Source organism: Dendrobates tinctorius, unplaced genomic scaffold (assembly GCF_039654945.1).
Source record: "Dendrobates tinctorius isolate UK_male_01 unplaced genomic scaffold, ASM3965494v1 ptg000224l, whole genome shotgun sequence".
Taxonomy (NCBI): Eukaryota; Metazoa; Chordata; class Amphibia; order Anura; family Dendrobatidae; genus Dendrobates; species Dendrobates tinctorius.
In genome coordinates, this window is record NW_027361891.1 from 5,982,703 (window position 1) to 6,003,507 (window position 20,805).

General features: G+C 45.1%; 1 protein-coding gene across 1 annotated transcript in view; it reads left to right on the forward strand.

Annotated features, from left to right (window-relative positions):
- Nucleotides 1–111: 111 nt before the first annotated feature.
- CAND1 (cullin associated and neddylation dissociated 1) overlaps nucleotides 112–20,805 on the forward strand; it is a 48,108-nt gene continuing 27,414 nt past the window's right edge. The window contains exon 1 of the mRNA XM_073555481.1: nucleotides 112–477. Within this exon, the coding sequence (XP_073411582.1) occupies nucleotides 410–477 (68 nt within the window). The 5' untranslated portion in view covers nucleotides 112–409. The remainder of the gene's footprint in view (nucleotides 478–20,805) is intronic.

Here is a 20,805-nt window from a genome sequence, read left to right on the forward strand (position 1 = left end):
GCCAGAGGAGGCTTACTTTCCGACAGCCCCGCCTCCCCCTCCAGAGAGCTCCGCCTCCCCTCCAGAGAGCCCCGCCTCCCCTCCAGAGAGCCCCGCCTCGGCTGCGGGGCTTTGCGTGAGACGGAGGGGTCGCTGTGTATTTCCTCCCTTCCCTGGAGGCCTCGCTGCGGCCAGGCACAGACTTTGTGGGAGCGGATCTGGGCGGGGACAGCCGGGGACGCTCACGTATACTCACGTACACGGGGCAGGCGGCCTGCGGATACAGCATCGTGGACGCGCCCGGCCCTCTCCTCGTCTGCTGCAAGGAGCCTTGTCTGCGGCTGGAACCGGGGGATTCCACGCGCACGCACGGGGCCCCGGCGGGGGAGGATTCAGCAGCGATATCAGCGGAGGCAACCGCAGCGGCAACATGGCGAGCGCCTCATACCACATCTCCAACCTGCTGGAGAAAATGACGTCCAGCGACAAGGACTTCAGGTGAGAGGCCGCACAGAGCGGAGCCTTGTCACCTGGGACGTAGCGCCGTGTGCGGGGGACGGGTGCGGCCTGCCAGTCACTAGTGGGCGCTAGGCCGCGGCTGTGAGTGGCGGGGCCCGGGGTGAGCGGCCTGGTCTGCTCCATGTGCTGCCGCCGGTGCCTGCAGGTGGGGAGATGTTACTGCGGATGGGAATGGAGCAGACATGGCTGTCAGCTGTCTGTCACAACCAGCAGCATGCACGCTCCAGGCTGCCAGCTGTACCGGGCTGCAGACACATCCAGTGCCAAGGATCAGCCAGGCCATGCAGAGTGGTGGGCGCATCCTGTAGGCATCTGGGACGCCGCATATAGTAACAAGGCGCCCCCGCGTAGTGACGGGACGACCCGCGACTATGTAGTAACAAGGCGCCCCCGCGTAGTAACTGGACGACCCGCGACTATGTAGTAACAAGGCGCCCCCGCGTAGTAACTGGACGACCCGCGACTATGTAGTAACAAGGCGCCCCCGCGTAGTAACTGGACGACCCGCGACTATGTAGTAACAAGGCGCCCCCGCGTAGTAACTGGACGACCCGCGACTATGTAGTAACAAGGCACCCCCGCGTAGTAACGGGACGACCCGCGACTATGTAGTAACAAGGCACCCCCGCGTAGTAACGGGACGACCCGCGACTATGTAGTAACAAGGCGCCCCCGCGTAGTAACTGGATGACCCGCGACTATGTAGTAACAAGGCGCCCCCGCGTAGTAACGGGACTACCCGCGACTATGTAGTAACAAGGCGCCCCCGCGTAGTAACGGGACTACCCGCGACTATGTAGTAACAAGGCGCCCCCGCGTAGTAACGGGACTACCCGCGACTATGTAGTAACAAGGCGCCCCCGCGTAGTAACGGGACGACCCGCGACTATGTAGTAACAAGGCGCCCCCGCGTAGTGACGGGACGACCCGCGACTATGTAGTAACAAGGCGCCCCCGCGTAGTGACGGGACGACCCGCGACTATGTAGTAACAAGGAGCTCCCGCGTAGTGACGGGACGACCCGCGACTATGTAGTAACAAGGCACACCCGCGTAGTAACGGGATGACCCACGACGATGTAGTAACAAGGCACCCCCGCATGGTAACGGGATGACCCACGACTATGTAGTAACAAGGCGCCCCGCGTAGTAACGGGACGACCCGCGACTATGTAGTAGCAAGGCGCCCCCGCGTAGTAGCGAGACGACCCGCGACTATGTAGTAGCAAGGCGCCCCCGCGTAGTAGCGAGACGACCCGCGACTATGTAGTAACAAGGCGCCCCGCGTAGTAACGGGACGACCCGCGACTATGTAGTAACAAGGCGCCCCCGCGTAGTAACGGGACGACCCGCGACTATGTAGTAACAAGGCGCCCCCGCGTAGTAACGGGACGACCCGCGACTATGTAGTAACAAGGCGCCCCCGCGTAGTAACGGGACGACCCGCGACTATGTGGTAACAAGGCGCCCCCGCTTAGTAACGGGACGACCCGCGACTGTGGTAACAAGGCGCCCCCGCTTAGTAACGGGACGACCCGCGACTATGTAGTAACAAGGCGCCCCGCGTAGTAACGGGACGACCCGCGACTATGTAGCAAGAGGGCTGCCCCGTGACTATGTAATAACTGTGAGGTCAGTGAAGAGTCCCGCCACTAGGACTGAATCCGTTATCTCTGTATCTTGGGGTAGACAGAGAATCCCAGTGTCACATTGTGACTTTACATCTAGGGCTAAATACATATGTCCATTAATCAAACAGAAAACTGGCTTGTTAGTGGAGCCGTTTTCCATAGAATTGAATGTTTGTTTTTTTTTTAATAACAGATCAAGTTGTAATCCCTCTTTTAGCGGACAAAAAAATGTTATCTGGTCACCTTCTTTAGGATCACACGTGAGAAACTCGGCCGAGTCTCGCATGTCAATACTCGGGAGCGGAGCGGAGCGTTCAGCTCTATGTATTACTATGCGGCCGCACGCTCCGCTCCCAAGTGTTGGCAGCAGTGCAGGGTATTGACATGCAAGACTCAACCGTGTTTCTCGCATGTGTGATCCCGACCTTGTGGTAAGATAACTGGATCTGTTTCGAATGAATGATTACTGGCCATGTGACCTCTGCCTAATGATCGTCATTGGTCTGGTTGCTGCTGGGGGTGAGCAGAATGGACTTGGTCCATGGCCCGCTGGGACAGAGTCCTGTGAACCTCATCCTACCTGCCGGCATCCCTGACACCTCTTTTGATAAGAAGTTGTGATTTCTTGTGGGTGCCTGCAGATCAGGATATGATCCAGGGATGCCCAGGGTAGGATGAGGTTCAGAGCTCTGGTCCTGCTTCCAGGCACTCCCCATGTATCAACTTGGTCAGGGTCCTGTGACTCTTTTTGCTCAGCTCTAGTAGCAGTTTTTTATTTTAAGCTGGGATTGTCAGATAGTGGACAGCTCCTTTTAACTTTCCATGCTGGATATAATTATTTAAAAATATATATTTTTATGTAGATAAGCTCTGTCTTAGTACAAGGGTTGTTCATAGTAATGTGCCCTTATGAATGATGATGCTGAAGGGTGCAGACCTAATGTTATTAACTGGGAAGGTATCACATTGCATGGATGCTTATTAACCCTGAGTTTGTGAATAGATTTATTTCCATCAAGCAAAACAATAAATGTGTTAATGGCAGGGCTGTGGAGTCGGTAAGCCAAACCTGCGACTCCGACTCCACAACTCCGACTCCAACATATATTGCTTATATTTAAGTGAAAATGTATTGTAGTACAATGTGAACATCAGATATTTAATCATTTTTATGATACAATAATCAAGACATTTAGATAGAACATAATATATTTATTGGAATACAACTTTAGAACACAAAAAGCAGTACTAAATTGTAAATATGTAAAACACTATGTAATATCGATTATATATATATATATATATATATATATATACACTATGTAGTGAACTATGTAAGTGGCAAAAACAGTTTTCAACAAAAACATACTAAATAACATTTGTGCAGTCTATGAATTTGTTCTAAGAAATAGTATCGCCTCCTTCATAGATGACCTCACATCTGACCTAATAATTTTAAGGCCAGAGAACAACCTCTCTACACTAACTTGGGTTGGTGACAAAGCGGTAACCACATGGGCAACATCTTTAACAATTTCCGGATATAAAGGAATTGCCTCATGCACAGTCAGTTTTGATGAACGGTTGAATTTTTCTATTTCTTTGAGAGCAAGTGAAACATTTTGCTGAAATATGGTCAATCTGCTTGGCTATAGGAGACGGAGTGAAATCTTTTTCCTTGCGGCAAAGCTTTGCCTGCTCCATATCATCCAAATACTTGTCAAAGTCAAACTCCTCATCTGATGAGGATGAAGATATGGCAGCAGTAACACTGTCAGGACCCAAGTCCTTTTGCACCTGGCAGTCCTCCTGTAGGCCACTCATCCTAACTGCTACCTCAGTCAGAGCTTCTTTTCCTTTAGTAAGCTGTTGATTATCAAGCAGTATACGATGATTTGGGTCCACATAAACAGCTGCCAGAAAAATTTTATTTTCCAATAGCTGTGTCTCTCTCATTGAAGCAGAAATGCCATCTGCGATTAAATCTCCTCTTTGAGACAGGCAAAATAGCAAGTTCTTCCACTCCCTTATGAAAATGCCAGGAGATAAATTCTCAGCTTGTAATATTTTAGTCACGGTAAATGGGTGATTAAGCAATTCCTTCAATTCAGCCATCTGTGTCCATTGACCTTCATTTAGGGTTACCTGAGGGTTCACCATATCTATAAGAAACGGTTTTAGTTCAAGCAATCGCTCAATCATTAAATAAGTGCTGCCCCACCGAGTGGCTTGATCGACAATTGCCCCTTTCCCAGCACGTCTCTTCAAGATGGAATCAATATTAGGGGTTCTGGTGGCAATAACCAATTTCGTCACTTTTCCAATCAGATTTCCAGCATGTCCGTCTTGCAGACTATCTCATTGCCAGCTGCAGTATGTGCACAACTTTCTCACTTTCTCCAGCTCAGGGCCCAGGAATTGGATCCTGTGCAGGGCAGGCACCCCTCCCCCTCCTCTCTCTGGTGAAGACAGCAGAAGACAGGACAGAGGAGGGGAGATTGCCCCCTGCAGTCTGGAGCCGGTGCAGGACGGGAGCACTGCAGCATACAAGTGAGTTTTGATAGGTTCAGCGCATTCCTCAACCATGAAACCACAAAAACACTAGTGCACGCCCTTATCTCCCACCTCGACTACTGCAACCTCCTACACTCTGGCCTCCCCTCCAGCACTCTGGCACCACTCCAGTCTATCCTACACTCTGCTGCCCGACTAATCCACCTGTCCCCCCGCTATTCCCCAGCCTCCCCCCTATGCGAGGCCCTTCACTGGCTTCCTATTGTCCAGAGGCTCCAGTTCAAAACCCTAACCATGCCACCTACAACCTGTCTCCTCCGTACATCTGTGACATGGTCTCCCGGTACCTATCCGCACGCAACCTTCGATCCTCTCAAGATCTCCTTCTCTACTCCCCACTCATCTCTTCCCACAACCGCATACAAGACTTCTCCCGTGCTTCCCCCATACTCTGGGACTCTCTGCCGCAACTCATCAGACTCACCAACAACGGAAACCTTCAAGAAGAACCTGAAGACCCACCTGTTCCGACAAGCCTACAGCCTGTAATGATCCTCAGTCTACTGAATCACCGCACAACCAGCTCTCCCCTCTCCTAGTGTATCCTCACCCATCCCTGTAGACTGTGAGCCCTCGCGGGCAGGGTCCTCTCTCCTTCTGTACTTGTGTCCCTTGTCTTGCACATGTTTATTGTACTTGTCTATATTTTCCCTTTTCGCATGTAAAGCGCCATGGAATAAATGGCGCTGTATAATAAGTGCGTGCCCCTGCTTCTAGGGGGGGCAGCTGCCCCCCCGCCCTTCGCTGGCTACGGCCATGATTCACACAGCACTTTTGCGGATCCATCTTTTGCAGTAAAATGCAGTGACTGGGCATCCCAGCAAAGTCAATGGGTTTCAAGATATGACATTCAGACACATTGTTTTGTGATGATCCGTTTTTGGGCTGAATGAGCATGTCAGTATGTGTGGCTTTTTTCTAATCTGCTTTTGCTATTGAAAACATTATCTATGAGCTCAAAAACCTTTCAGGTGTTGCTGTTTTTTAAAAAGCTGATCTGCTTTTGCAGTTGAAAAACGTATCCTCAAAAAAAGCAGCAAAAACGCTGTGTGTGAATGTAGCCTTAGATCAGGAATAGAACAGTCATTTATAGGACATTTCATAACTTTCCCAAATTCCTATGAAAAAATCTTCAGCACATTCTGCATTGAACTACTGTACCCAATTTATTATATATTTTAGGAGTCGGTCCATTTTATACCGACTCCACCAAAATGAGCACCGACTCCACGACTCCGACTCCACAGCCCTGGTTAATGGACTGGATAAAGAGTGAAAGAAAAGCATTCTTTTTTTTTTTTTTTTTTACCATTGCGTCTCACTTGTCCTGTATCTTGTGGGTGCAAGTAATTTCTTAAGTCTATTTTTCATACTTTAATTGTTGAGTCATGTGACATTAAAGCTTCCTCTGTTCCATACATAATAGCTATTCGTGATGACCGAGTGTGCTCGGGTAAAATGTTAGACGAGCGTGCTCTAATACTGTGTTTGAGTTGTCATGGCTACATGTCTTGCAGCTGTTCGACAACTGCAAGACATGCATGGATTGCCTGGTTGTTAGAACAGCCACAAGACATGCAGCCACAGTGATTCAAACATAGTATTAGAGCACGACGAAGATGCTCTATTAGCACTCGCGCATGCTCGTCTAACACTTTATCCGACCACGCTCTCTCGTCACTAATGGCTATTTCTCCTAATATAGTATTACACCGGTGTTTCTCACCCCTTCTCAGCGGTACCCTACTCGTTTTGTTTACCGTTATGCTTCTCCAGTGGCAGACCATCTCCCTGAGCTGCCTTGTATTCACTGCCAGCTCTACTCATAGAGAGTCTCCACCTAGCTATAGGGAGACATGGCCAGATCCTGCAGAAATTTAACCCGGCTGTGTTGTGCAGGATTTGCCTCCTCCAGCCAATCCCTAGGCAGCACAGAGTTTTTAGGCAGCTTCTCCCAGTACTCTTGGTCAGATTGTTGGTTCCCAGGTGCTTGTCTGGATCCTGTGGACCTATTTTTGTTCTGTCTCTCCAGTTATCAACCTGGCTTGTATACCTGTCCTGTCTGATCTCTGCGCCCCTGACTTCAGCTTTATACTCTGATCCTGTCCTGTCTTGACCCTGGATTGACCATGTATTTGTCCTCCTGTTCCTCGTACCCATGTCTTTGATCCTCAAGTCACCTGTTGATGACCCAGGGACTGCCCTGGAGTGGTACCTGGTGACTACCTGTGGTCAAGTCTATCCTCACCCCCAGAGGCTTTAGTGAATACCAAGTAGTTGCTTAGTTACTCCCCCACAGGGTAATCCTGGCACATGGAGCAGAGAGGCCACACCAACCCGCGTTACGCACAAAAGATTGGTTCCGCCAAATTATATTATTAAATGGGTGATTAGACGTGTCCTGCCAGACCACTTTGTTAGATACCGGTACTTAATTCTTTAATAACAAAAGGATTAGGCGTTAAAATTCAAACTGCTTGCAACATAATCTGTCAGGGAAGAGTTAGGTGGCCCCATACAAATTGACTTCTGGCCGCCGATATTGATGTGTTTAGCCCACGGCCTAAATATGGGGACCTTTACTCTGACTACCCATTTGCTTCATGACTTGCTGTGTGGACTGGAGGTCTCTTGACTTCCTTTAAACTAGTGTGAAAAGGGTTTTGTACTAGTGTGACGCCTCTCAATTCGGCCTCCTTGCTCCTCCCCGTCACTGCTCTGCTGCTTCTCTGCTAACTGGAACAACCTTTTAGCTGTGAAACAGCACTCTTATTTTCAACTGCTACCCTCTGTAACCCTCAATAAAAAATGAAGCTGGGATATCATATTGGCCACACATTTACTGATTAAATCACACTTATTTTTTCTGAAAATCTCCCTTTGCTGTCAAATTGTGACAAAATGGCAGAAGTAAACTATGGCAGTTTGCCCCTATTTAGTTGTATTTGTTTTCAAACCAATTTTATTGAGAGTTTTACAATAGTGAGGAAGGTCTCAGGGGGAGGGTGGGAGGAATGGGGAGGGAAGGGAAGAAAGGGGGGAAGGACCAGTTGGTCCGAAGAGGTTTTTATTAATATAACAATATTTGTGAGATATGATTGACTAGGTTATTTTATAACCATAACCATGCTATAATATGTTTAATACAAGCCAGATTGTCTCTGGAGCAAAGAACAAACAACAAAATATCAGTGCAGCAATTGCTATAAAATTAGCTTGTAGGAAATAATGTAATCCATCTGTGCCATTTATGAGTGAAGAGGCTAATATTATCATTAATAGTGGCTAGTTTTAGTTCGAAAGATTTGTGTAAGGAGATTTTTTCCTTTATATCTTCAATTGTTGGAATATCCTGTCTTTTCCAATTAAAAGCTATGGAGCTTTTGGTAATAAGGAGGATGAGAATTATTAGAGGTGAAAGTGTTTGGAGTGATTCTTGTGAGGTAATAGAAAACAAGGCCAATTGGGGAGAGAGGGTGATGGGTTTTTGAAGAAGGGAGTTTATTAGGAGAGAAATATTTCTCCAGAGAGGTTTGATCACTGGGCAGTGCCAAAATATGTGAAAAAGATTCCCGTGATGTCCACATCCTCTCCAGCACAATGGGGAGATCTCAGGGTATATCTTGGCTAATCTGGCTGGTGTGTAGTACCAACGTGAAATAATTTTCTGGTGGGTTTCCAAGAGAGACATGGATAACGTGGCGGACATGGAGGAGGAGCATGCCTGTTCCCAGTCCTCTATTCCTGGATTTATCCCAAGTTCCGTCTCCCACTTGATTATATTATTTGTTTTGGTAAATTCGTGGCACTTATTGAGCCACATATAAATATATGAAATCTTCCAGAAAAGGCAGTGGTTTATGTTATTAATGAGATTGGAGAAAGGCTCAGAGGGTTTTGCGTCTTTCTTTTTAAGTTTGGTTGCTATTTCTTTTAGTTGAATATAGTCAAGAAATGATGATGATGGGATATTGAACTTATTTTTCAAATCGCTAAAGGGATAGATGTGGTTGTGTCCGTAAATGTCTCTGAATTTTTTGATACCGTGGTCAGACCAGATTGAGGGTAGATCTGACTCAAAAAGAGACGCTATAACAACGAGAGATAGAGACCCTAATGGGGCAGTATTCTTGACGCTACTTTTTTGTTTAGCTAGGAGTCTCCAAGCTTCCAGGGTAGCTTGAAAGATTGGATGAGTAGTGGAGAGAACCTTTTTAAGAAGGATGGATTCCAGAACGAGAAAAGAAGGAGATCTGTTGTTGTTTAGAGCCTTTTCAATGTCGGCCCATGCCGGAGGATCCACGGTTGACCACCAGTGGAGACTGTTTTTGACAAGGAATGCGGAGTAGTAGGCCGAAATATTTGGAAGGCCAGCTCCTCCAAATCTCCTGTTGCCATATAAAACATTTTTCGCAATTCTGGCTTTTTTTCCGTTCCAAACGAAATTGTTGGTCATGAGTTGAAGACTGGTAAGGGCAGAGGTGGAAATGGGTAGAGGGAGAGATCTAAAGAAATAGATTATTTTGGGGAGGATATAGGCTTTAAAAATTATAATTTTACCCCACCAGGAGAGGTTTTTCTCCCCGTATGTGTTTAGGTCTTTAGAGATGGACTCTGTGAGGGATTTTAAATTTAGAGGTATGAGGGAAGGGACTTTATTTGTGAATTTGATTCCCAAATATGTGATGTAATCTGTAGTCCAGCTCCATGGGCATGAGCAACTAATAGAGTTGGTTAGAGTGTTGTCCAGATTAAATGCTAGCATTTTGGATTTTGTTATGTTGATTTTGAAATGGGAGATGTCCGAAAACTTCTGCAGAAGTTCTTGGACTTTAACAATTGATTTAATTGGGTTTGATAAAGTGAGAATGTCGTCAGCGAAAAGGCAAATTTTATATTCTTTATCCCCTACTTTGATGCCTTGGATATCTGGGTTGTCTCTAATAGATTGAGCTAGGGGTTCAATTGCTAAGGGCAAAGAGAAGAGGGGAAAGTGGGCATCCTTGTCTGGTGCCGTTGGATATTTGGAAAACTTTTGAAAGGTGGTTATTAACATATATTTTGGCCGTTGGGTCGGTGTATAATGCTCTAATGCTCGTAATTAGTTCATGGTGAAAGCCGAATTTATGTAGGGTGGCGAAGAGGTAATCCCAATTTAATCTGTCGAAAGCCTTTTCGGCGTCAAGAGAAGCTATGACGGATTTGGTTTTGTGTTTATTGATGAGTTTTATAAGATTGATCAATCTTCTGGTGCCGTCTGTAGATTGTCTATTGATTATGAACCCGATTTGATCTTTATTGATCAGTTTGGGGAGTATGGAATTCAGTCTGTTTGATAGTAGTTTTGCATAAAGTTTGATATCTGTGTTTATTAGCGAAATTGGCCTAAAATTTTTCATAAGAGTGGTATCTGAATTGGGTTTGGGAATAAGGATTAGGGTGGCCTCAAGCATTTCCTTAGGGAAGTAACCCACAGTAGAGGCTGTGTTAAAAATTTTCGTCAAGTGAGGAGTGAGGATTTCGGCAAAAGTTTTATAGTAATTATTCGTAAATCCGTCGGGGCCAGGGGCCTTGAAGGATTTGAGGTGTTTTATGGCTTCTAGAGTTTCTTTTTCGGAAAAGGGGGATGACAGAAAAGATCTGTCATCCTCATCTAGTTTCGGGAGGTTAATTTTGGCCAGAAAAGAAGTGATATCTAGAGGATTAGGATGGGGGAGGGGTGAGTTTTGATTGATATTGTAGAGATTTTCGTAAAATGTGGCAAAGGAGTTAGCAATATCTTGTGGGTGGGACAGAGGGATAGCTTTAGGGGAAAGAATGGTGTCGATTCTGTTTTTCCGTCTATGGTTTTTCAAGATGTTAGTCATGTAACGCGATGGACGATTTAGATTTTGATATAGTCTAAAGCGGTTGTTTTTAACTGCTGAGTCATGGAACGAGAATATCAGGGCTTTAAGCTCTTGTCGTAATTTGAGGAGTTCCGAACGTACAACTGAACCCGAATTTGTGTTGTCAGTTATCATTGATTCTTTAGTTTTGATTTGATTCTGGAGATCTGTTATTTTCTCTCTATTTGCCCTTTTGTGTCTCGAGGATATTCTAATTAGGATGCCTCTTAGAACAGCTTTGTGGGCATTCCACAGGGTAAAAGAGTTAGAAAGTTCAGTATTGTTCTCTTTGAAGTAATTTAGGAGGGCTGTAGTAATCTCTGCATTATAATGTGGGATATTAATTAAAGAAGAGTTACACTTCCATAAAAATTGTTGGTTGGTAGCAGGGCCGAGGGTGAATGTAGCTACTACTGGAGCGTGATCAGAGATCGTTTTAGGGCGGATAGAAATGGAAGTAAATTTGGGGAGTGAAAAGACATCGGTTAAAATTAGGTCAATACGAGAAGCAGTGTGATGGACATCTGAAAAGTGAGTGTACTCCATTGAAGTCGTGTTTATGGAACGAAATGTGTCGAAGAATTCATTGAGATATATCCATTTGTTTAGTGTTTCTGCCTTGTGTCTATTGGGGGCTGAGGAATCCAGTTTTCCGTTTGGGACCATGTTAAAATCTCCCGCGAATATTAAAGAACCCTTTTTTATTAGGTTGATTTTCTTTAGAAGTTTGTTTAAGAATCTGATTTGACCTGTGGTGGGGACATAGACGTTTACAATAGTGACAGTTGAGTTATTGATATTGCAAACTAGAATGTGGTAATGGCCTTTCTCATCTCTTAGTTCTTCTATGAATTTAAAGTTGATGGAATTTTTTTATCATAGTAAGAACTCCTGCCTTTTTTTTAACTCCCGAAGATTCATATATGTGGGGAAAGTTTTTGTGGGAAAAGTTGGGGTGGGCCTCTCTTTTAAATTTCGTTTCCTGAAGACACACAACATCGGAGCCCAGCCTGTTGGCCTCGTAATGTATTACATGGCGCTTCCTAGGGCTGTTCAAACCCCTGACGTTGTACGTGGCCAGGTTTATTTTCATTGTCAGAGTGGTGTTTTGTGGTTGTGAAGGTACCTGTGATGCTGTTAAACTCGGTTGGGTTGTGGCTGACGAAGAAGTTTAGGCACGGATGGATAAAGTTGAGGTTGAATTGGCTGCAACTGAAACACAATATAATGGAAAAAACAAGACAAATTAGACAAATTTGTAGCAAATTTGGTCAGAATTATCTTATATGGACCAACAGGAGCAGATTTCTGCGACGAACTCTGCTCAACTCAGGGGGGGACCACCAGGAGAAGGTTGCCTAGGCAAACTCTTCTCTAACTCGGTGGAAAGTCCGTGGGAGAAAATCCCGAAAACAACCTTTAAAAGGAATAAACCAACATCCCAGCCAAGTAGGGCACTTGACAGGAAAAAAGAATCTGCAGTCCATCTTTGCAATTTAAATGATGATGACAAAATTAGTGGCCCAAAAGGTAAATACTGTGTGTCCTACTAAATAAGAGGAAGAAAGAAAAAAGTCTTGTGGTGGTTAAGACCGCTCGGGTGATCAGGTCGGAGTCTTGAAGTCTTGGGATGAAGCTGGTCTGTTCCTGGGTTTGATGTTCATTGATTTCAAAAATCTGTGGCCTTCTTCTATGGAGGAAAGGACTGTGGTTTTGCCATTGTGGAGGACCAGGAGTTTAAGGGGGAAGCCCCATTTGTATTGAATACCATTGTCTCTCAAGGGGATGGTGATATCTTGAAAAGCTTTTCTTCCTTCTATGGTGTGCTTTGAGAGGTCTGTGAAGATCTTGAGATGGGAATATGGGTCTGGGAAGCCTCCATTATCTCTGATGTTATTTTGGATTCGTTCTTTGGTGTGGAAAAAATGGATTCGAAGGATTGTGTCTCTTGGGGTGTCTTTAGGTAGGTGAGCCGGTTTTGGTAGTCTGTGTATTCTGTCAATGATGGTATCATGGGTTGAGAGAGTCGGTTCGATTTTTTTGAAGACTTTTTGGACATAGTCTTCTAGTTTGGAAGAGGTAACGGATTCTGGAATCCCTCTTATTTTTATATTGTTTCTTCTGCTGCGATCTTCCAGGTCTGCCAGCTTGTGTTTCAATTGGGTGATCTCTGTTCTGATTTGGTGACTCTCGTTAGTTGACTCCTCGGATTTCTTTTCTACTGTGACAATCCTGGATTCGAGGGTTTCTAATTTTTTGTTAAAAGATTCAAATGTAGATTGGAAGATTTTCATTTGAGATTCGAGGGTGGCTTCCAGGGTAATTTTGAGATTATTTATTTTTTCAGCCAAGGAGGTCATATATAGCTCAATAGAGTCAAGGTTTGCTTTGTCAAGGGAGTCCAGTTTTGGTTTGGATTTTGCTGGGCTGGAATTCGGAGATGAGGCCCATGAATCATTATCGGAGTCTTCTTTATGGTCGATTAGAGGTGCGAATCTCTCGTTTCGGGCTCCTGGGTGCCTTCTTTTTGTGGAGACAGAAGTGTCCATATTGGGAGCGATTTTATGTGGGGTCCTGGATCTAGTGGGGCTGATCGTGTTGACTTTGTCCGAGGCCGGATGAGATTTGCCCCCCTTGTCTCCACCCCCTTTAGGGGATAAGGAGGCCGAGGGGGCCGGAATTTTGGTTTGTTTAACATTATTTGATTTATTCTGGCTCATTTTTTTTTTTTTTTTTTTCTTTTCCTAAGCTACGTTTTTTGCGCAGCCGGGTAACGTAAGCTACGCAATTGGCGTAAGGAGTGTGCGCGCCTGCGCACTGAGGTATCTCTTAGTCAGCGGTGAACTCCGCTCTGATGTCGGGATACTGGAGGCTGCAGACAACCCGGGTGGCTCTCCACTGATGTCCAGCGAGGAGGGAAGGATCCCCCGGGATCTGAAGGAGTTGGGAGCGGTAATGTTTTAGCCTCCTTTTTATTACAATTACCCGCGGCAGACGGGGATGACAGGCGGGGTTGTGGCTAATGCGCCTGTGTGCCGGCTTGTATAATTAGCCTCCTAGCCGTGGCAGCAGATTCTCCTTATTTCCTCCTCACTCCCGATGGTCAGTGGGGGGTCCCGGTTAGTAGGAGGAAATGTTTTTGAGTGCGGGTAGGGGCCACAGGGTTTTTCGAAGTCAGCGGAGGTTGTGGAGGAATTAATAACAGTACTCCGGTTGCCGCTATTGTCCCTGTCGCCTCGGAGTTATCAGCCCAGGTGTGGGGCTGTTGCACATGCGCAGTAGGAAGGAAACTCGTTTGGCTGAGGCGGCAATGTAATAAAAGAAACGGCCGCGGCGGTTCTTACCGGGGATAGTAGTAGGAGTAAATTTGAGTACCGGCACCTTCTCGGGGAGCACCGGGGGCCCCTCTTTCTCTGTTCTTTGCTGCGATGTAACTTGAAGGAGCCGCGGTGCGGGCCGGAGAGGTGGGCCGACAGGAACAGGGAGACAGGGGCTATAATAGTTTTTCCTGGGCCAGATGAGCCCTTCTGTGAAAGGCACCCGTCAGGGAAGTCTGTGGGGATAGATTAGTCCACGGATAATCTTGGAGGGGACAGTCTTGGTAGAGATAGGACCGGTAGGCCTAGTAGGCCTCAGTAGGTCTCAGAAATGAGGTCAGGCCTTGCAGTTCTAATTTCTCCTGAATTACAATCAATGGGGGTTTCAAAGTAGGTCTGTGATAGCCGTTGAGTATTCTTTCAATGTAGAATTGGTCAGGATGGGTCTTTCCTGGTTGATGGATGTTGATTTAGAAAGGCTGTGTCAGGAGCTCTCGGGCTGCACCTCTTACTCCATTGCAGTCCAGGCCACGCCCTCATTTAGTTGTATTTGTAACAAAATGTTTCAACGTCCATGCACCTCGTGAACGCCGCAGATGGGTGAATGTAATAGTTGACAAAGCTAGACTGGCCCGTGGCAAGAGAGGGGAGCGATTTTCCAATAACCAGCTGATTACTCAAGTTCGAGGACAGTTGGATACCACTGAGCTGGCATCTCCTGGGAATAAAGGCTTGCCCTGCTGCCGATGTCCAGACCACTGGATATCACATGTCCCCTTACTGGGACTAAGAACTGTTGGTGCCCAATGCACTGGCTTCAAAGTGTGCTGGCCCTAAAGTTCAGGTCAAGTCTAATGCTGAATCATTCACGTGACGCCAGTATTTGAGCAAAATACAAATTATTGTGAATGTGTCTGCAGACATTTATCTTGTACACATACTGCACATCTGTATGTACTACATATCTGTGTGTGTATATTCAATATAACAACTGCATAAATTCCAGATACTCTGCAGACCTGCATGCACATTGTGTTCATCTGACTAGTTACTGACCTTTATACCCATCTCCAGACCCTTGAACACAATCACCATGTACAGGGTGGGCCATTTATATGGATACACCTGGGTGGGCCATTTATATGGATAAACCTAAATTAAATGGGAATGGTTGGTGATATCAACTTCCTGTTTGTGTGACATTAGTATATGAAGTCGGCCATTTTGGATTCCAACTTTATAAATAGCCCACCCTGTATATGCCCACTGCATGTATCTGTACTCTCCTGAGACTGACACCGTATGCTGCCTTGGTATGCAGTGGATAATTATAAGGCTGTGTTCGCATGTAACTTTTTTTGCGTTTTCGCAGCGATTTTGCCGCGAACACGCAAAAAAAAGCATCCCATGCAATCCTATGGCATTCCGCACATGCTGTGCTAATGCTGTGGACTTTTCCGCAGCGTAATTGCATCGCGGAAAAATACGCAGCATGCTCATTCTTTGTGCGGAATCGCAGGAAAATCCGCACACATAGGAATGCATTGTTCTGCTTACTTTCCGCATGTGGCTGTGCCCACCATGCGAAAAGTAAGCAGAACATTTGCGGATGGTACCCATGGGCTGGAGGAGAGGAGATCTCCAGGCTCTGGGTACCATATGCCTGTAAAAAATAGAATTAAAATAAAAAAAATTATCATATTCTCACCTTCTGATGTCCCTCGCAGCGTCCCCAGGCCTCAGCGATGCGCTCGGCAGGTCCCGTTCCCAGTGATGCATTGCGCCAATGACCTTTGACGTCGCCACAGCGTCATCAAAGATCATTGTCGCATTGCATCACTGGGAACGGGACCTGCCAAGGAGCATCACGATGATCGGGAACGCTGCACGGGACGTTGGAAGGTGAGAAAAGCATGATTTTTTTATAATTTAACATTAGATCTTTTTACTACTGATGCTGCATAGGCAGCTTCAATAGTAAAAAGTTGGTCACACTCGTCAAACACTGTTTGACGAGTGTGACAGGTTGGTCAATCACTTTTCCAAGCAATGCTACAGATTGCTTGGAAAACGCTAGCATTTTGCAAGCTAATTACGCTTGCAAATCGCTAGTTTTTCCGCAGGAAATAGGCGGGAATTAAATGCGGTTTTCTCGCATATTTCCCGTGGAATGGAATTCCATAATTCCCGTGGAAATTTCCACGGAAATTCCGAAACGTGTGATCATAGCCTAAAGATGGATGCTGGATAAAGAATGACAAAGTTGACAGCAATAAAACTCTTCGTATCACTTCTGAGTCTTTTGTCCAACGTATACTTTAGAAGCCTTTCCTGACATATACCTCCTATGGAAGATTCTGATATCTCACTGTATAGGCATATTTTAGTTTTTCTCATAGACTCACGTGAAACAATGCAAAATGTACTTTTTGCCAGATGTCACCACATTGGCAAGTAATTACCTTGTGGAGATTCTGCAGTAGAAACTTTTTAACCAGCTGCAGGTGTCACAGGTAGCATTTGTGCTTCTCTGGATGTTCTCCATCCCTTCCGACATTGAGCTTCTGCAGCTGCAGGTTGGGCACCTCTCCCAGTTAGTTCTGGGCACCTCTCCTAGTTCTAAATGGACGCATCTGATTAGTTGGAGCATTAATTAACCAAAAAAATAAATAAATGCAAGAGCAAGTAGTAGAAAGATAAATACGGTATATTCAAATTTTATTACTAAATATACAAAAAATGACAAGTAAAAATACGAGATATAAAATTCCTATAATAAAAAAGGAGATGGTGCCATGTCTAATATGGTTGGTATACAGATTAATAATTATGCCAAAACAGGGTACAAGGGTGTTTAATCCAAGAGAGAAGTACTCAAGGTTATATACTAATAATAGTGCACAGTAGAGTCAATCAAAAAAACCCTTTTCATTATAAAAGACTTTATCAAACTATATAAAGTGGCAAGTGCAGCAACGTGGTCATATCAGACCTACGCATAGGTAAAGAGAACTTTTTATAATACAAAAAAGCAGGGTTGTCCCAATCAATTTAGTGCAATTGAGAAAACACATCGATAATGAAAAGATGCAAGACCTGTATAGAAACCATGTGGTCAGCTAGGCATACAAAGCGATGAAGGGACCAAACTTAATGAGCACATGGAAAGAGGGACCCCAACGTGCGTTTCACAATCGTGCTTCTTCGGGGGGGCTGGATAATTTTCTGGTCCAGCAACCACACTGATTAATTGTTCTCAGTGGCAGTTGCGGAGCTGAACAGCACAGCTTTGTCACATGTAGTGACTGCACACGCCCTGCGCTGTTCAACTCTGCAACTGCTAGCCACCGGCCTTGGAGAACAGCTGATTGGTTGGGTTGGTGGTTGTCGGAACCACAGCAATCTGATATCGGTGACAAATATTTTGGATTATTCGTCAATATAAACGTAGTGGGACAACTTCCTCCTCTTGTCAAGAACACATACTTAGCATACATGAATATGCAGAGTCGTGAGTAATGGATAACTGTTGGCTGAACAAGTGTTCAGATGACAGCTAAGTTCTGTGGTCACCTTTAGACTGATGGGCTTTGCTTTGTAACCAATGAGCCGTTATCTTTGCTGCAGATGGCGCACTAGTCACACTGTCAGCATCTGTACTATATTAAGTCGCTCACCTATGGCACGGGGCAGTTATACGATAACTTCATGGGGTCCTGTAAAGTGGCTGCATTGTGCTGCTTTTTGTGTGGATACTTGCCTATCTCTGGATGGGACTCTACTCTCATGAGTTTTTATTCAGTAAATTTGTTCTTTCTAAAATTACAGTATATACTCGTGTATAAGCCGAGTTTTTCAGCCCCATTTTTTGGGCTGAAAAAGACCCTCTCAGCTTATACACGAGTCATACACCTGAAAGCCAGCGAGGGAGGGGGAGCAGGAGACATGATACTCACCCTCCTGGCGTCTGCATATCAGGCTCTGCTACATCTCAGTCCCAGCGTCTGTATCTCCCGTCTTCTTCCTGGGCAGTCACATGGTACTGCTCATTAAAGTCATGAATATGGATGTGTCTCCACTCTCATAGGGGTGGAGCCGCATAGTAATGACTTAGAATCGTAGAGTTGGAAGGGACCTCCTGGGCCATCTCGTCCAATCACCTGCTCAAAGCAGGATTCGCTAAATCATCCCAGACAGATGTGTCCAGCCTCTGTTTGAAGACTTCTTTTGAAGGAGAACTCACCACCTCTCGTGGCAGCCTGTTCCACTCATTGATCATGCTGTCAAAAAGTTTTTTCTAATATCTAATCTGTGCCTCCTCCCATTCAGTTTCATCCCATTGCTTCTAGTCTTTCCTTGTGCAAATGAGAATAAAGATGATCCTTCTACAATGTGACAGCCCTTCAGATATTTGTAGACAGCTATTAAGTCTCCTCTCAGTCTTCTATTCTGCAAGCTAAACATTCCCAAATCCTGCAACCTTTCCTCATAAGACAGGGTTTGCAGACCGGTCACCATTCTGGTCGCTCTTTTCTGAACTTGCTCCAGTTTGTTGATGTCTTTTTTAAAATGTGGCGCCCAAAACTGGACACAGTATTCCAGATGAGGTCTGACCAAAGGGGAGTAGAGGGCAATAATGACTTCATGTGATCTAGACTGTATGCTTCTGTTATTGCATCCTAGTGTACATGAAAATCCCCTTAAACACAATTTTATTAATGATCATAAAACACACCTTCCCAGTGACGTTGAAAAAATGTCAAAAATTAGACCTTGCATCCTAGAATTGCATTTGCCTTTTTTGCTGCTGCATCACACTGTTGACTATATTCAGTCTGTGATCTATTAGTATACCCAAGTCTTTTTCACATGTGCTGTTGCTTAGCCCAATTCCTCCCATTCTGTATAGGCTTTTTTCATTTTTATTGCCCAGATGTAGTACTTTGCATTTCTCCCTGTTAAAAACCATTCTGTTAGTTGCTGCCCACTGCTCCAGTTTATTTATATCTTTTTGAATACTCTCTCTCTTCTCTAGTATTAGCTATCCCTCCTAGCTTTGTGTCATCAGCAAATTTAATCAGTTTACCCTCAATTCCTTCATCTAAATCGTTGATAAAGATGTTTAACAATACAGGGCCCAGGACAGAGCCATGTGATACCCCACTTGAGACATTCTTTCAACTGGAAGTGCAGCCATTTACGACCACTCTTTGGGTCCGATCACTAAGCCAGTTTTGAATCCACCTAACAGTTGCCTTGTCCATTCCATACTTAGCCATTTTTTCAATAAGGATTGTATGAGAGACTTTGTCAAATGCTTTGCTGAAGTCAAGATATACTATATTTACAGCATTTCCCTGATCCACCCAATCAGTGATTCTGTCATAGAAGGAAATTAAGTTAGTCTGACACGACTTATTAGTTACAAACCCATGCTTACTCTGTTTAATCACTTCATTCTTATCCAGGTACTTACATACATGTTGTTTAATAATTTATTCAAAGATCTTTCCTGGTATAGAAGTCAGACTCACCGGCCTATAGTTGCCTGGGTCCACCTTCTTCCCCTTTTTGAAGATAGGAACAACATTTGCTCTTCTCCAGTCTTCTGGGACTTTAATGAGCGGTGCCATGTGACCGCACAAGGAAGGGAGATACAGACGCTGGGACTGAGATGTAGCAGAGCCGGATATGCAGACGCTAGGAGGGTGAGTTGCACTGGGGGTGGGTGAGCCAGCCATGCCATAATGATGTCATAAGGAGAGGTGAGTATGTCATTTTTGTTTTTTTTTAATCGCAGCAGCATTATTATATGGAGCATATTATGGGCCACCAGTAACCTTTGGGCAGCATTATTATATGGGGCATATATTAATATGGAGCATGTTGCATTTCCCACCATCGACTTATACTCGAGTCAATAAGTTTTCCCAGTTTTTGTGGCAAAATTGGGGGTCGGCTTATGCACAAGTATATACGGTAAGTTTGATAGTGGCCAAGTTGGCTTCCTGCTTTGGAATACTTTCTCTACATTTATTCTAATCATGGGGCATACTTTTTTGATACAGTTTAAAGCGGATCTATCACCGTATTACGAACACCCTTGTAAGGGCAATTTATCATGGAACCGTTCCACTGCCCTATTTGGGATAGGCAGGAAGCTCCGGTGACCAGTAGGCAATGCAGTTTTCAAATTGCTGTTTCACCTGCAAAACTGCTTGGCCAAATCCAGCCGTCTATAGTTGTTCATATAAGTGTTATCTGCGGATTAGCATGCGGTTTGACACCTCTACAATGGAGCAGGTGTGAAACCGCTGCGGTTTCCGCACACAGAAGTAACATGCTGCGGTTTTGAAACCGCAGCAAATTCGCGCGGAAAAATCCACACTGTGTGCACTGTGGTTTTCATTTTACATAGAAAATAAAGGTACTGTACACCGCAACAGAAACTGCTGCGGATCCGCAGGGCCAAATCCGCTGCGGAATCCGCAGCGTGTGCACACACCCTCACGATGGGAGGACTCCTGTGCCTCCTCAGAAAGTAGGAAAGCTGGTGTAGTACATATATTCTTTCATCAGCCTAACAAAGGGATTACAAGAAAGAGAAATGCAGGTTACATTCGCTTTACATCTTGTTTAGGCAGAGAACCTGTCATGAGGATTTTGTATCTCAAACTATTGTGTGATCAGGCACTTTCTTGCTGATTAAATCCCCATACCTTGATTGTAAAAGTCTGTTTTGTATTGGAAGCGGGGAATAGTGAAGGAGGACAGCACAGCTGCAAGTGCAATGTCCCATGTCGATACACTTGCAGCTTATTTGCATACGATTTCACTTCTGGATCTCTCAAACTTCTATACGTATTTCTACAATTGAGGTACAGATTTAGTCAGCATG